General features: G+C 35.5%; 1 protein-coding gene across 2 annotated transcripts; it reads left to right on the top strand.

The window, feature by feature from the left end:
* Nucleotides 1-5,691: 5,691 nt before the first annotated feature.
* LOC126603471 (eukaryotic translation initiation factor 3 subunit C-like) lies at nt 5,692-10,468 on the top strand. 2 transcript variants are annotated; one of them, XM_050270322.1, is made up of 4 exons: nt 5,692-5,849; nt 6,281-6,352; nt 6,481-8,265; nt 9,274-10,468. In XM_050270322.1, exons 2-4 carry the CDS (start codon nt 6,329-6,331, stop codon nt 10,246-10,248), a joined length of 2,784 nt encoding a protein of 927 aa, XP_050126279.1. In that variant the 5' UTR covers nt 5,692-5,849; nt 6,281-6,328; the 3' UTR covers nt 10,249-10,468. The 2 variants fall into 2 exon arrangements, with proteins under 2 accessions (XP_050126279.1, XP_050126280.1); XM_050270323.1 differs by having other exon boundaries at nt 5,721-5,853.
* The last annotated feature ends 4,457 nt before the right edge of the window (nt 10,469-14,925 follow it).

The raw sequence follows: 14,925 nt of genomic DNA, 5'->3' as shown, positions 1-14,925 counted from the left end.
ATAGTGAGTACAAAAGCCTTCATAAAATAATGACCCTCGGCTTACTAGGGTGAAGGTGAAACGATTGAGATTTTAAATAGAACTTTACCCAGCCATATACTCATTTGTGAATAGTTGTAGATGACTCAAATAATACTAAAATAAACTTTGATATTTTCCTCAGGTTTTGGTTATGATTATTTGTTAGAAATAAGAGTCATTAACTCGGAAATACAAATGGCTACGCTTAAAGAAACTCTGCAACAAAAAATTTGAATCATTCACATGCATTTGTATGACCAAATAAATTATTTAATGAAATGCATGACCAAATAATTATTTGATTGCATCTTTTTCATTGTTCTAAAAATCGGCCTATGTGGCCACCTAGGCTTTGAATGGTCGGCCTACCGCCGTGATTAGCTCCTAATGGCTCACAAAATCGGAAAGAATATTAGGCAGATACCTGGATAGAGTTAAGGGGGGCTAGGGGGCTGGACAGATCTGGGCAAGGGCTAGGCGGGCGCTTGTGGAGAATGCCAAAATCTGGAAATATTTTTTGAAAAGCTAGCGTTGAGAGGAATAAGATTACCCCCACCATCTACTCATTTACTAGTTTTTATATTTCTTTATTATTTTTCCATTGCTCGTAGGACCTCGTGTGGGATGGCATGGATAAACTAAATAGGAAGCCATTTGGTTTCTTTGCTAATCCAATTTGATGTAAAACCAAATTTTTATTGGGAGTTTTAACGAAACACTCCCGATACTGTTCACTTTAACGAAAAATGACATTTTTACTCGAAAAAGTCACCCTTGGTACTATTCACTTACAACACCTTTTTGTCCTTATGATTAACACTCAAAGTTTTCAAGCCTCTTTCATTAGTTTTCCCTTTTTTATTTCTAAGGATTTTTTGTCCAATTCGTAGGGCTTTTGGGCAGTCAGATCTATGTACTTTTTGGGTTTTGTAATCAATTTATGAGTTTTTTTTTACAGATTTGTAGAATAGCAACTATTACAAACCAATTTGTATCTTTTATTTTATATTATTATTAATTTTGTTTTAAATTTCTAATATTATTATTTCTTAAAGTGTAAATAACCTTCATTATAAAATAAATAATATATTTATTAAATCTACCTAGGCCCCGCCTAGGCACTAGGTTCTAACCCGCTGCCCGTGACACACCCCGACCAAAAATCAAAGCACGCTAGCCGTCACGTGAGGGTGACGTAGCCATGTGCACAGTGCGGAAGCGATAAGGATAAGAAATATACGAACAAATAAAAACCGAAAGCTAACTAATGTGCACTAATAAGCAGAAAGTGCTAGCAATGAGATACAAGTGTAAATACACCTAATCAGAGCGTAGAAAGTCTAGGTGCAGTCCAATAGGACAAGTACTAGTTATACAGTACCAGAAGATATCCAACAGATATTATAATTTGTCAAAACCGCCGAGATCCTCAAATACCACCAACAGCCAGTTTACCTAAAACATGGAGGGGCGCAAAACAGAAAGTGTGAATGCGCAAAAATAAAGCTTTTCAAAATCATTTCATTTATCAAATGCTCTAACCCCTCGCCGAAAAACATATATAATTTTTCCAGAAATTAAAAAAAAAAAAAAAAAAAATATATATATATATATATATATATATATATTCAAACCATGCTTCACATATCCATATTTATAAGTATGTCATGCCAAAATATAAAACAAAATAAGTAACTCAGGTGAAAATGAATTCATGGAAAATAACATATTAGCCGAAACCCATCCAGAAGTATGTACAGCTGAATTCATAGCTCATTGTCAATCTAGCCGGAGTCACTACAGGTGACCTATACGGCACTACACTGCACACGAGTCGGAACCACTGGAAGGGTCTATACGACAAGACTGGGTGTAATATAGTTATGCTCAATGCTACGTTTTCATGATAGATGTACGATAAATTGCTAGTCACTTACGAATCGGAATCACCTATACAACAAGACTGTGCACCTAAATTGGATCCAATGTGAGCATATGGTGCGAAAGGTGACATTATATACAGACATGTGCCATATCTCTGACTAAATCACTAACACCGGGGTGCAGGTTCATGAGCTCAATGTTTCTCAATTAATCACAACCATTATTCACATTCACAATTTATAAACTCACCTGAGACTTACCTGAGCGTCCACAGCACCACAATTATATATATATATATATATGCAAACATCATTTGCATATTCTAAATGTAAAACGTTTGGCATGGCAATTTAAGTCATAACTTTGTTAAATGAATTTTTTGGGAAAATATCAAGTATATAAGTATATACTGAAAACCAAAAGCCCACTCACTAGTATGTCGAAGGGTCGTAGCCCCCGAGTCACCCTTGACTGCGCTCGTCCTCGGGATAGGTCTCACCTATATGCGAAATAACTATAAAAACGTTAATTTAAAGCACATAACCAATATTAGCTAATAACTTCTCATACATTGCTCAAATGAGGTATATAAATATACCATAGTGACCTACACAACTCCACGAATACGCCCAAATTTTAAAATAATTTTTGGAGCCCTCATGCGCTAGCAAGGGCACGGCCCTACGTGCGGCCACTAGCAGGGACCCTAACGGAATCCCCTAATATTCCATGGAATATTCCGTTAAAAAGTAACAGAAACCGTTAAAACTAACCAACGCTGTTAAGAATATTCCGTCATCCCCTACCTTCGAACTTCGGCGACCGTCGTCGTCACCAGAAACTGGAAAAAGTTTAAAACCTTGTATCTCAGTCATTTCTTAACCAAAACTCATGAAATTGGTCTCAATTTAAAGCTTATAACTAGAAGAACACATCCTTACCAATTTCAAGGCTTGAAATCCACGAAAACTCGCCGGAGAAAGTTCGATAATCCGATGAAAACTTAAAACTTGTCGAACTCGATTTCCCGACGTCCAAATTGCTTGGTTTTTCTTCTTTGAGCTTCGTGAGGATGATTCAAAGCTCCTTATGCCTTTAGAAACTCCTTAAAACCTCACATTAATTAGTGCATGAACAGTACCTAAACCGGAGTTCGTGAGAAACTAAGGTTTTTGATGGTTTTAAGTCCAAATAAAGGTATAAAATCAACTTTGAGGCGTGTAAAGAGTTTGAATGTTACCTTTAAAACCTCGATCTGTGCCTGAAATGGAAGGTTTGGAGTTCGTCCGTACAAGGTTAAGGGGAACGGAAGAAAATCGAGAGGAAGGAGAGAGAGGTCTATGTGTTTGTGTGGTGTGTACGTTCAGCATATGTGTGTGTGGTCTACATTTCAGCTACACACACAATCACCAAACATTTCCAATTTTTTTTTATTTGGTTCCAAAAGCTTAGGAAACCTAGATAGGATAAAAATCTAAGTACATACCACACACAACACAATTCAACGTTCAAGGGCAGAATAATCATCTCACGTCATCGATAAATTTTTATTCCAGGACGGGGTGTCACAGCCTGACTAGCGCCTAACGTCTTTTATAACCTTGATCTTTTCTTTCAACCCTCTTTCTATTTTAATCCTATATAGTTAACGTCATAGGTAAACGTCGATAGATTAGCATCAAGTATTTAAGGGATAGTTTGAAATACGTCTAAGGTTATTTTGGTTATTTATATCTCAAAAGTTAAAAAAAAAATGAACTAACTCAATTTCATTTTCTAAAATAAACATAAGTATGAGTTCTTAAGAGATATATCTCCAGTCCCACAACCATTTTGGGGAATAGTGGCGTAAAATTTTATTATTGTGGGATTCTTTAGTTATTTCTAAGTTTGGGATTATTATTACCCAATTGGCAATCAGATAATCATGAATGATTATGATATGTGTCTGAAAAAAGAAAGGTCTCATGAATCTAACATTTTTAGATCACTTTTCTATTAAAAAACACATATTTAGATCACATTCTCTTTATAGCATATTCCTTGGACTTATTGTTTAAGCGTATAACATTTAATGAGACAGCTTTAAATAATAATCTTTGCCTTTAGATTAAACTAGATTAGTCTAACATGTGAAATGTCAGTAAAGTATCTTCTCATGATATGCCTTTTTTCAACAATACATATCATTGTTTATGCACCTACCTATCAATGTTGCTCAACTTGATGATCCTAAAGACACCACCTTGGATATATCTTACTTGTAAGAAGTTGGTGCACCTAAGTTGGAATGTGAGATGAAGGATCTAGGAAAGCACGATATTGTCTTGGTTTTCAGATCGAGCATTGTTCTGATTGTATTCTGTTCACTAGGAAAACTACACCAAGGCAAAGTTATGCCACTTTAATGAGGAGAAAATGTTTCTTTCGAGTACATTCATGGTTGTTCGTACGCTTGATGCACAATGAGGCCCATACCTTCCTAAGGAGGATGATGAAAAGGTCTTCGAACCTAAAGTTCCATACGTAAGTAGAACTGGCATTTTATTGTACTTAGCTCAGTGCACAAGGCCGGACAGTGATGTAGTCAAAAAAACTTTGAAGGAGGATCAACTTTAAAATAAGAATAAAAGATAATAAGAAAAACTCATATAAAAATAACAGTTTGTCTTAATAGGAAATATTCTACTAAAATTACAATTGCCCTCCATGATTTTTAGAGTTTAAATTCTGAAAGCTTCTCATAATCACACTATTGTCAATATTATCGAAGATATTTTTCTCGATATATAATATCATGCTGTCATTCATCCATATATCTCCCATTTGGTTTTGAAAATGACTTTTCAATATCTTCATAGCAAAAAAACTCTTTCAACACTAGCCGTGACAACTGGTAAGATTAGTTCCAGTGTCACGAGCAAGAAAATTGTAAACTAAGAGTTAAGAATTACTTAATTGATTTGTTGATTTAGAAAAGAATTCCAAAGATGAACTAGTGAAGGCTTGTTGTCTTAGAGTTGGAGATGCCCGATTCTCTCAATAGGAGAAGTTTAAAAGTTTTTTGTTGATGGAAGAGAAGTTTAAAGTCTAGTGCTAATTGATTGATTACCTTTTCAGTTTGTGCAAATTTCCCTAATTTTCTAAATATTATAAATGTATTAAGTAATTAAAGGAGACAAAAAGGTAAGAAATAACTCTACCATATTGGACTCTTCGGTCATCTAACAAATAGAGATTAAGTTGTTCAGTAGACCACATATTGGACTCTACCATATATATATATGAATATAGATCACTAATAAATTATAATATTAATCCATACTATTTTAATGGAATCATTAAAAGTTTACAAGGGGTCAAATGACCACCCTAACTATAAGGTGGCTCCGCCCATCGGCCGAACATCTTTGTTGTGAATCTTTTAGTAAGATACAATCTGCGCTTACACGCGAACATTGAAAAGATGTTTAAGATACGCTACTTTATCTTAAATGTACTGTGGATTTGTTTTTGTTCTATCCTTACTCAACCACGAGTAAAGTTGCCATCCCCTAAGTCATCATATGATTCTTGCCCCTCTCTCTCTTGCCGTCCCTCTCCTATCCTCACTCTCTAACCTTCAACACATTTTTATTTTTTATTTCTCAAAAATGAAGATTTGTCACAAGGGTAAAATTGGAATTTAAAATATGCAAAAAATTGTTGGGTCTGGGCTTTGGAGAACTGATAAATTCCATCAATACATAGCTTGGGCCCAGCCCAAAAAGAAAAGTAGAACGTTCGAGTGTGAGTGAGTCAGCCCTAATCTTGACTCTAATTTTCTCCCCAACAGTGCAAGAGTCTCTTTCAAGCCGCAACCGGAGTTCTCTGAGATTTCCCCTCACCTTATCTGCCATTGAAGCTCTGCCCCCAAATCTTCAGCAAAGCTTTGTTCATCCACTGTAAGTCCTTATCTCTCTCTGTCTCTCTCTTTCTCTCTCTCTTTCTCTCTCTCTCTCTCTCTCTCGTCATATGCATATGTTTTAATTCGTTTTCTGTTAGAGTTTCGTCACGAATTTAATTGAATCTCATATATATATGTTAGCCAATTTTGAAAATTTTCTCGCTTTCGCTTAGGGTTTTTATTGCAAGACTCATATAAGCTGTGTAAAATTTTTGTAAATCGGAGAATATGTTTCATGATGATTTTCTGACGAACAGGAAGGCGAGCTCTTGGCCGAATTTTCTTACCGTTTCTCGAAAACCGAACATGGATCTTATTGTTTTTGATGACCCGAATTTTTTATATTGCTGTGAAATTGGGTATTTTAATTTTAGCCCGTTCTGTTAGTTCTCTTGCGGTAAGATCTTTTTGTGTACGTTTTCAATGCAGATTCTTGTGATTCTTCTTTGACTTGTTGCGGTTTTCTTGTAAGAAAGGATGGCATCTCGATTCTGGACTCAGGTATTTTGTTTATAATTAGGGTTTTGTTTATAATTACTGGCTTGTGTGTTTCGGTAAAATCTTGAGCGTAGTGTTTCCTAAACCCTAATTTGTTGTATTATTTTTTTTTTGTGTGTGTGTTAAATTAGCCTGGTAGCGATTCTGAGGATGAGGAAAGTGACTATGAAGAGGAGGTTGAACCTACGGGTGGTGAGACTACCACTGAACCAGGCCTAAACCCTTACCTTCAGGCTAATGCAAGTGATAGTGAAGATTCTGATGACCAGAAGCGCGTTGTTAGATCGGCGAAAGATAAGCGCTTTGATGAATTGTCTGCGACTGTACATCAAATGAAGAATGCGATGAATATCAATGACTGGGTTAGCTTGCAAGAGAGCTTTGACAAGATAAATAAGCAGCTTGAGAAGGTCATGCGTGTTACCGAGGCTGTAAAGGTACCTACTCTCTACATAAAAGCTCTTGTATTGTTAGAAGACTTTCTGGCACAGGCTTTGGCAAACAAGGATGCTAAGAAGAAGATGAGTAGTAGCAATGCCAAGGCCTTGAACTCAATGAAACAGAAACTGAAGAAGAACAATAAGCAATACGAGGACTTAATTAATAAATATAGGGAGAATCCTGAGCAGAGTGAAGATGATAAGCCTCCAGAAGAGGAAACGGATGATGACGATGCATCGGATTCTGAAATTGAGGATCCTACTGATATTCCATCGTCAGGTAGCGAAGAACCAGAGGAAGAAGAAGAAGACGAAGAACCAACTGAAGCTGGTTGGCAGAAGAAGATGAGTAAGAAAGATAAGCTCATGGATAAGCAATTCAGTAAGGACCCTAGTGAAATCACGTGGGATACTGTTAACAAGAAATTTAAAGAGGTTGTGGCTGCTAGGGGCAGGAAGGGAACTGGACGGTTTGAGCAGGTTGAGCAGCTTACCTTCTTGACAAAGGTTGCAAAGACCCCTGCACAGAAGCTGGAGATATTTTTCAGTGTTGTTTCTGCTCAGTTTGATGTGAATCCTGGTCTCAATGGGCACATGCCTATAAATGTGTGGAAGAAGTGTGTGCAGAATATGCACGTTATACTTGATATTCTTGTGAAGTATCCTAATATCACGGTGGATGACATGGTAGAGCCTGATGAGAATGAATCCCAGAAGGGACCAGATTATGATGGGACAATTAGGGTTTGGGGAAACTTGGTGGCCTTCTTGGAAAGGATAGATACTGAGTTCTTCAAGAGCTTGCAATGCATTGATCCCCACACTCGTGAGTACATTGAAAGACTCAGGGATGAGCCTATGTTTTTGGTTCTAGCTCAAAATGTTCAAGAGTATTTAGAACGGGTTGGAAATTACAAAGCTGCTGCTAAGGTAGCCCTAAGGCGCGTCGAACTTATCTATTATAAGCCACAAGAAGTTTATGATGCCATGCGAAAATTGGCGGAGCATACAGGAGAGAGTGATAATGGTGAAGAGCCTAGAGCAGCTGAGGAAAGTCGTGGTCCATCTTCATTTATTGTTGTTCCCGAGCTCGTTCCTCGAAAACCCACCTTCTCTGAGAGTAGCAGGACTATGATGGATATATTGGTTTCCCTCATATACAAGTATGGAGATGAGAGGACTAAAGCTCGTGCAATGCTTTGTGATATTTATCACCATGCTCTGCTGGATGAGTTTTCCACTTCCCGTGACTTGCTGCTTATGAGTCACCTGCAAGATAATGTTCAGCAGATGGACATTTCGACCCAGATACTTTATAACAGGGCCATGGCACAACTTGGTCTGTGTGCATTTCGTAATGGATTAATTACTGAAGCGCATAGCTGCCTTTCTGAACTATATTCTGGTGGAAGAGTAAAAGAGTTGCTTGCCCAAGGTGTATCACAAAGTAGATATCATGAGAAAACTCCAGAACAGGTGTGCAGTTGCCTCTGTTAATTTTTTCCATGTGCTTATTCTTTTTATTATCTCATTATGTGCGTATTATGCTTTAGGAAAAGGCTTTAGTACCCAACTCTTATCCCAAATTTTTATTCTTCCAAAGTCCCTCACTGGGAGCAAAGCCCCCATAATATAGTGGGACCAACCCTATGCAAGAATTAGGGAAAAAATTGGGGAAGAGCAAGGTCATCTAGCACCATTCTTCTATCTGATTTGAAGTCACTGTTTTGTTCATGAAAAGAAAATCCTCAAGTTTAAAATTTTAGTGTTTTCAGAACTAGCTGTTGATTTCAACAACCAAATAAAATTTGCGTGAACTCTTTTTTTAAAGTGATGGAAATGATTTATTATTTAAGAATTACATTATCTGCAAAAACTATTATTTATGAATTAGATAAATGATCTGATAAGCCATCTTAGTCGGGTCAAAGATCTGGAGACACTAGTTTAAAAAAAAAATGCTATAAATTGTATCTGCACCTTGCAATAGGATGTCAAAAGTTGGAACCGGGACTTGTTAGAGTTATATTATCCGATCATGAAAGATGTTTGTGAATATTTAAGATGTATTTAAACACTTAACGTTCTTTTGCTCATTTAGAATGTTTATTTTTTTGCCAAATATACTGATTCTGTGGAGTTATGAAATTCATGGTAATTTTGGCCCCGTAATACAATTTGGAAATTGCTGCGTGTGCTGCTGATTCTCTAATTTAAGTGTGGCATATCTTTAAGATTCTTGTTGAAGTTGACACAACAGATTGGTCACTTTGAGCGAAATAGCTAGGGACAACAGATGATTCACATTTGGAAAAGCTGAAACTAGTAATAGAGTATAGTTTGGTCATCATGTTTTAGAAAATGGGGCCTAAGAAACAGTTAATTAATTCTTTTTTCCAGACCCTACATTATTACTGCTCCAAGTACACTTTGAAATCATCCCTCTATTCTCTATAATTGTTTTTTTTTTTTCCCCGTTTTCAGGAAAGGCTGGAGAGGAGACGACAAATGCCTTACCATATGCATATCAACCCTGAGCTCCTGGAGGCGGTGCATTTGATATGTGCCATGCTGCTGGAAGTGCCTAATATGGCTGCAAACACCCATGATGCGAAACGCAGATTGATCAGTAAGACATTCCGTCGGTTGCTTGAGGTGAGTGAGAAGCAAACATTCACCGGTCCCCCTGAAAATGTTAGGGACCATGTAATGGCAGCTTCCAGGGCCCTTGGCAAAGGTGACTGCCAGAAGGCCTTTGATGTCATCAATTCTCTTGATGTTTGGAAGCTCCTTAGGAACCGTGAGCATGTTCTTGAGATGCTCAAGGCTAAGATCAAGGAAGAAGCTCTAAGGACCTATCTTTTTACCTTCTCCTCATCCTATAAGACTCTGAGCTTGGAACAACTCAGCACGTTGTTTGACCTTACAGAGGCCCAGACACACAGCATTGTTAGCAAGATGATGATCAACGAAGAGCTCTTTGCCAGTTGGGACCAGCCAACACGTTGCATTGTTTTCCATGACATTGAGCAGACTAGGCTGCAGGCTCTAGCGTTCCAGTTGACTGAGAAGTTGTCAATCCTTGCAGAAAGTAACGAAAGGGCAACAGAAGCAAGGATAGGTGGTGGCGGTGGGTTAGATCTACCTCAAAGGCGGAGAGACAACCAGGACTACGGTGCTGGATCAGTTGCTGGGAGTGGCGGTAGATGGCAAGATAACATGTCCTTCAATCAAAGGCAAGGTGGTGGCGCTGGGCGTACAGGGTACAACGCTGGAGGGAGACCATTCAACCAAAATGCTGGGGGTGGGTATAACAGGGACCGCACAGGTCAATACAGAGGGACAGGGCAAAACACCCGTTATCAAGATGGTGCATATGCAGGATCAGGGAGGTCCGCAAGGGGTTCTCAGGATACCTCAACTCGCATGGTCAGTCTAAATAGAGGGCCTCGCGCCTAAACATCAAGAAAAAAAAAGTATAATTATTCAGCAGCATTTTGATTAGAGCGCTTACTGTTTCGTTTCTGTTCTCGATTAAGTTCTCTCTTTATAAACCAAGTCCTTGATCGTTTGGATTTACGTATTTGGAGGCTTAAATTTGTACCTTTAAACTTTGAGAGGTGGGGTTTTGTATGCTAAAATACTATGGTTATCAAATCATGCAAGGCTTTTCTTTGTATTTTGTTTCATAAGTTGCCTGGTAAGGCAAATGCATGTTTTTTATATTTATGCTTGATCTTGCCCGTCTTCAAGTTTTGTACTTAAAACACATTTTAGGATGTTTGCTTTTAAGAAGGATTAAATTACACTGAAACCCACTCTCCATACCACTGGAGAACACACCTATGCCGCTTTTCGAGATGATAGTGATTTTCTCACTTCCGTTTTCTCCTCTGCACTTTTCCTTTTGTTTATGTCGATTAAATTCTACTTTGTTCAATCCAAAACTTAAAAGACCAATAAAAACCAAAATACCATTTTGAGAAAATTGTCTAGCTCATTATACTTCGAAGCGCCAAACACATGAATGGAGAAGGATAGAATTAGAATTGTGGATGGAACTAATTTCCTTAAGCCTAGGGTTGCCAACGGATAGGTTCGAAAACTATTTCCAAGAGCATAGGTTACTTACGATTCAGAGCTAATTTGATATTGTTGTGCTTTAATAAAAAAAATAAAAACACGACTTCTATTATTTTGTTAAAATAAAAAGTTGCGAGATAAAGCAATTGCCTGCATTTAGCTGGAGGTGTAGGAAATCATAAAGATGAGTTCAAATCTGTTATGCCCAACTTTCCTCTGCGAATTCTCTGACAAGTCCAATTTTTTCGATAACACGTTCCTTCCTTTAACTTCAATGTAACACTGTTTTTATCGACACTAAGGGGGTAGGAAATGGGTTCCTCGTAATAGACTAGCAATTATGTGGTTCAAATTTGCATTTGACGAGAATCGAACCTAAAACCTCTCACTTACAAGTGAAGAAGAATACCACTAAAACTTTTCCATAACATTGTTAACTTTTAATAATAAAAAAAATAAAAAATAAAAAAACCCTTAACACGAACAACAGAAAAACGCGGCGACACCAACACTTTCATTACCAATAGGGTAATACTAGGGAAATCAAATTTTTAGAGTAATGCTAGGGAAACTAAATTTGTAGACAAAATTTGCGAAACTAAAAGACTTGAAAGTTGATGATTGGTTTATCACTTAAGGGTTGATAAATGTGTTTCCTATTGGTGACATATAATTTAGTTTGCAAATTTTGTCTCCAAATTTAGTCTCTCTAGTATCACGCAACTTTTTAAAGCCAAATTTCCAAATCAAATGATGTAGTTGTAGATGATTGGATTATTAACTAAGTGTTGACTAACGTGTTTTTTTTTAATTAGTAATACATTATTTAATTGATCAATTTAAGTTTAAAATTTGGGTTCCCTAGTATTACTCTTATCAATATTGGAAATATTATTTAGCTTCCACTTCCACACTTCAAACTAATACATAGCAACTGTCTAATTCATAGCATTTATTATTAGAAAAATTAATTAAAATGGTTTGAAAACTTTAAGTTTTAATAATAAAGACAAAACAAAAGTAAATAGTACCAAAATTAATTTTTTAGTGTAAAAATATAATTGTTTATTAAAATAAACAGTACCGAAAATTTTTCGTTAAATTTCCTTTATTATTAAACGCTAGATACTATGGTTACCGAAGCGTGCAAAGCTTTTTCTTTGTTCTTTGTTTAATATATTTTTTTTGGTCGAATGTTCTTTGTTTAATAAGTTGCCTTGTATTGTTCAAAAAAAAAAAAAAAAAAGTGGAGGAGTTAAAAATGACGTGTGTTTTTGTCATTTCTAACAATTTGTTTTTATATTTATGCTTTATCTTCTTAGTGAATTTAACAACTAAAATTCAGGACTCATCCATTTAAAAAGTGTATTTGCATGTAAGGATGTGCACAATAATTACATTATGCATAAAAAAATAATAATTCTCTTCCCATGCCAATAAGATAATGTTCTTTTATTTCAATCGGAATCCAGATTCTGGTTATCAGCGTGTTAGGCAAAATGCTCTTATCTACTCAAAACACAAGCTCCTTATTACAAAATAAGATTTGTATTATCTCTTAAGATGAACTTAGTTACAATATATTCATGCACTTGGCCGAATCACCCTATTAACTCATCTATATTGTAATGACATCCACCAATCATATCTAAGCATTAATGCGCGATTATACTAAATACATATATTCCATATATTGTAGCCAGCCCTTGATATTGGAAATATTATTTAAGTTTAAAATTTGGGTTCCCTAGTATTACTCTTATCAATATTGGAAATATTATTTAGCTTCCACTTCCGCACTTCAAACTAATAAATAGCAACTGTCTAATTCATAGCATTTATTATTAGAAAAATTAATTAAAATGGTTTGAAAACTTTGAGTTTTAATAATAAAGACAAAACAAAAGTGAATAGTACAAAAATTAACTTTTTAGTGTAAAAATATGATTTTTTGTTAAAACAAACAGTACCGAAAACTTTTCGTTAAATTTCATTTTATTATTAAATGCTAGATACTATGGTTACCGAAGCGTGCAAAGCTTTTTCTTTGTTCTTTGTTTAATATATTTTTTTTGGTCGAATGTTCTTTGTTTAATAAGTTGCCTTGTATTGTTCAAAAAAAAAAAAAATAGTGGAGGAGTTAAAAATGACGTGTGTTTTTGTCATTTCTAACAATTTGTTTTTATATTTATGCTTTATCTTCTTAGTGAATTTAGCAACTAAAATTCAGGACTCATCCATTTAAAAAGTGCATTCGCATGTAAGGATGTGCACAATAATTACATTATGCATAAAAAAAAAAATTATCTTCTCATGCCAATAAGATAATGTTCTTTTATTTTAATTGAAGTTCAGACTCTGGTTATCAACGTGTTAGGCAAAATGCTCTTATCTACTCAAAACACAAGCTCCTTGTTACAAAATGAGATTTGTGTTATCTCTTAAGATGAACTTAGTTACAATATATTCATGTACTTGGCCGAATCACCATATTAACTCATCTATATTGTAATGACACTCATCAATCATATCGGAAGCATTAATGCGCGATTATACTAAATCCATATATTCTATATATTGTAGCCAGCCCTCAATTTGACATTAAGGGTAAAAAAAAATTCCTGTGTGGACTGTGCCTCTCCGTATTGGAAGAGCATTTCCCATCAACATTATGACCTTGGCAACATTGGGGTAACTTAATCGACCCCAAAAATAGTACTTGATAAGACATTTTTTTATTGTAATATGTACTTATCATTCTTCTCACGGTATCTAGTCGTAGACATAATCATGAAGTTTTCATTTTTGGAGTGTTTTATGTACTTATTGTGTTATATTATGGTGCGATTTCACAATTATTTTTTGGCAAATAAACACATTTAATATGCTACTATACCCTTATGTATAAGAGCATCTTCATCAGTTGGTGGAGAGCAATGACAATTGGCGCAATAAAATTACCTATACTTTTCACTCCAAACGGTAATTCCTTTGTGGGTCTGTAGTTTGGAAGGAGAAAGGGTAAAGACAAGAGCGATTACTATTCACAAATATGTTTTTCATTTTTAAAATTTTTTGTTTATTTTTTAATATATGATTGGGTATTTTTATTTTTTGGATTTTTTAGTTTTAATTTTTTTAATTTTTTACTTTTAAAATAATCTTGGACGTTGATGAGAATGCAGGTGAAAGAATAAAATGTATAAATTCCATAATATATTTTAACCTTTTGTCCATCAAATTAACATTTGAAAGTCCAACTAAAAAACATAAGGATCTTTTTGGTGAGGATCATTAGAATCTGTAAATCGTGTTCGTTTATCGTATCTCGTGTGATTAGTTTTTGTCAAGTACTATTTATGTTTAATTTTAAATAAAAATATTTAAAATAATTTTTAACCACATAATATACAATCAACGGATAAGATTGATGGATTTTCGGAATTCTCACGAAACGGATTTGACGAGAATCCGGGTTCAAAACAAAATAGGTATGGAGCCATTTGGCTCTGGTCCTTCACGTGGGGTGGGCCCCCTCCATGTCTGATGCTTCTCCAAGCGATTGCTTTCCATATTTTCAAATTTTCACTGCTGGAGCTGATTTTTCTGGGCAAAAGACAATTCAACCAAAGTGCCTTTTGTAATTGGGGTGACTGCTGGAGATGTTCTGAGCATTCAAAAATTCAAATGCTTATTGCATCTCGTTTGTACACGTATTTTCATTTTTGGTCAGCCCCAAAATTGTCATTACAAACTAGATCTAAGAGAATTGCATGACTAATTTCAAGGCAATAGGTGTGCTTTACGATGTTCGTTGAAAGTTAGGCTCAACTAAGAATTGCAAAATCACGAGGACCAATAAATTACTAAATCTCGTGTTATACGGAAATTATGTGAGAGCAAAAAATTTCTGAATTATATTAAGAAAAAGAGTACAACGCTTATAGATTTAATAGATCCAATTTACCAAACAACTCCGCCCTATCTAAAAATAGATTCAACATACCAACATAAAAAACTAAAAATACAAAAACTCTCGCAGAAGGAGAAATC

The sequence above is a fragment of the Malus sylvestris genome, chromosome 15 (genome assembly GCF_916048215.2).
Source record: "Malus sylvestris chromosome 15, drMalSylv7.2, whole genome shotgun sequence".
Classification (NCBI taxonomy): Eukaryota; Viridiplantae; Streptophyta; class Magnoliopsida; order Rosales; family Rosaceae; genus Malus; species Malus sylvestris.
The sequence above is the reverse complement of the archived record's forward strand: the minus strand, read 5'-3'. Positions and strand labels throughout refer to the sequence as shown.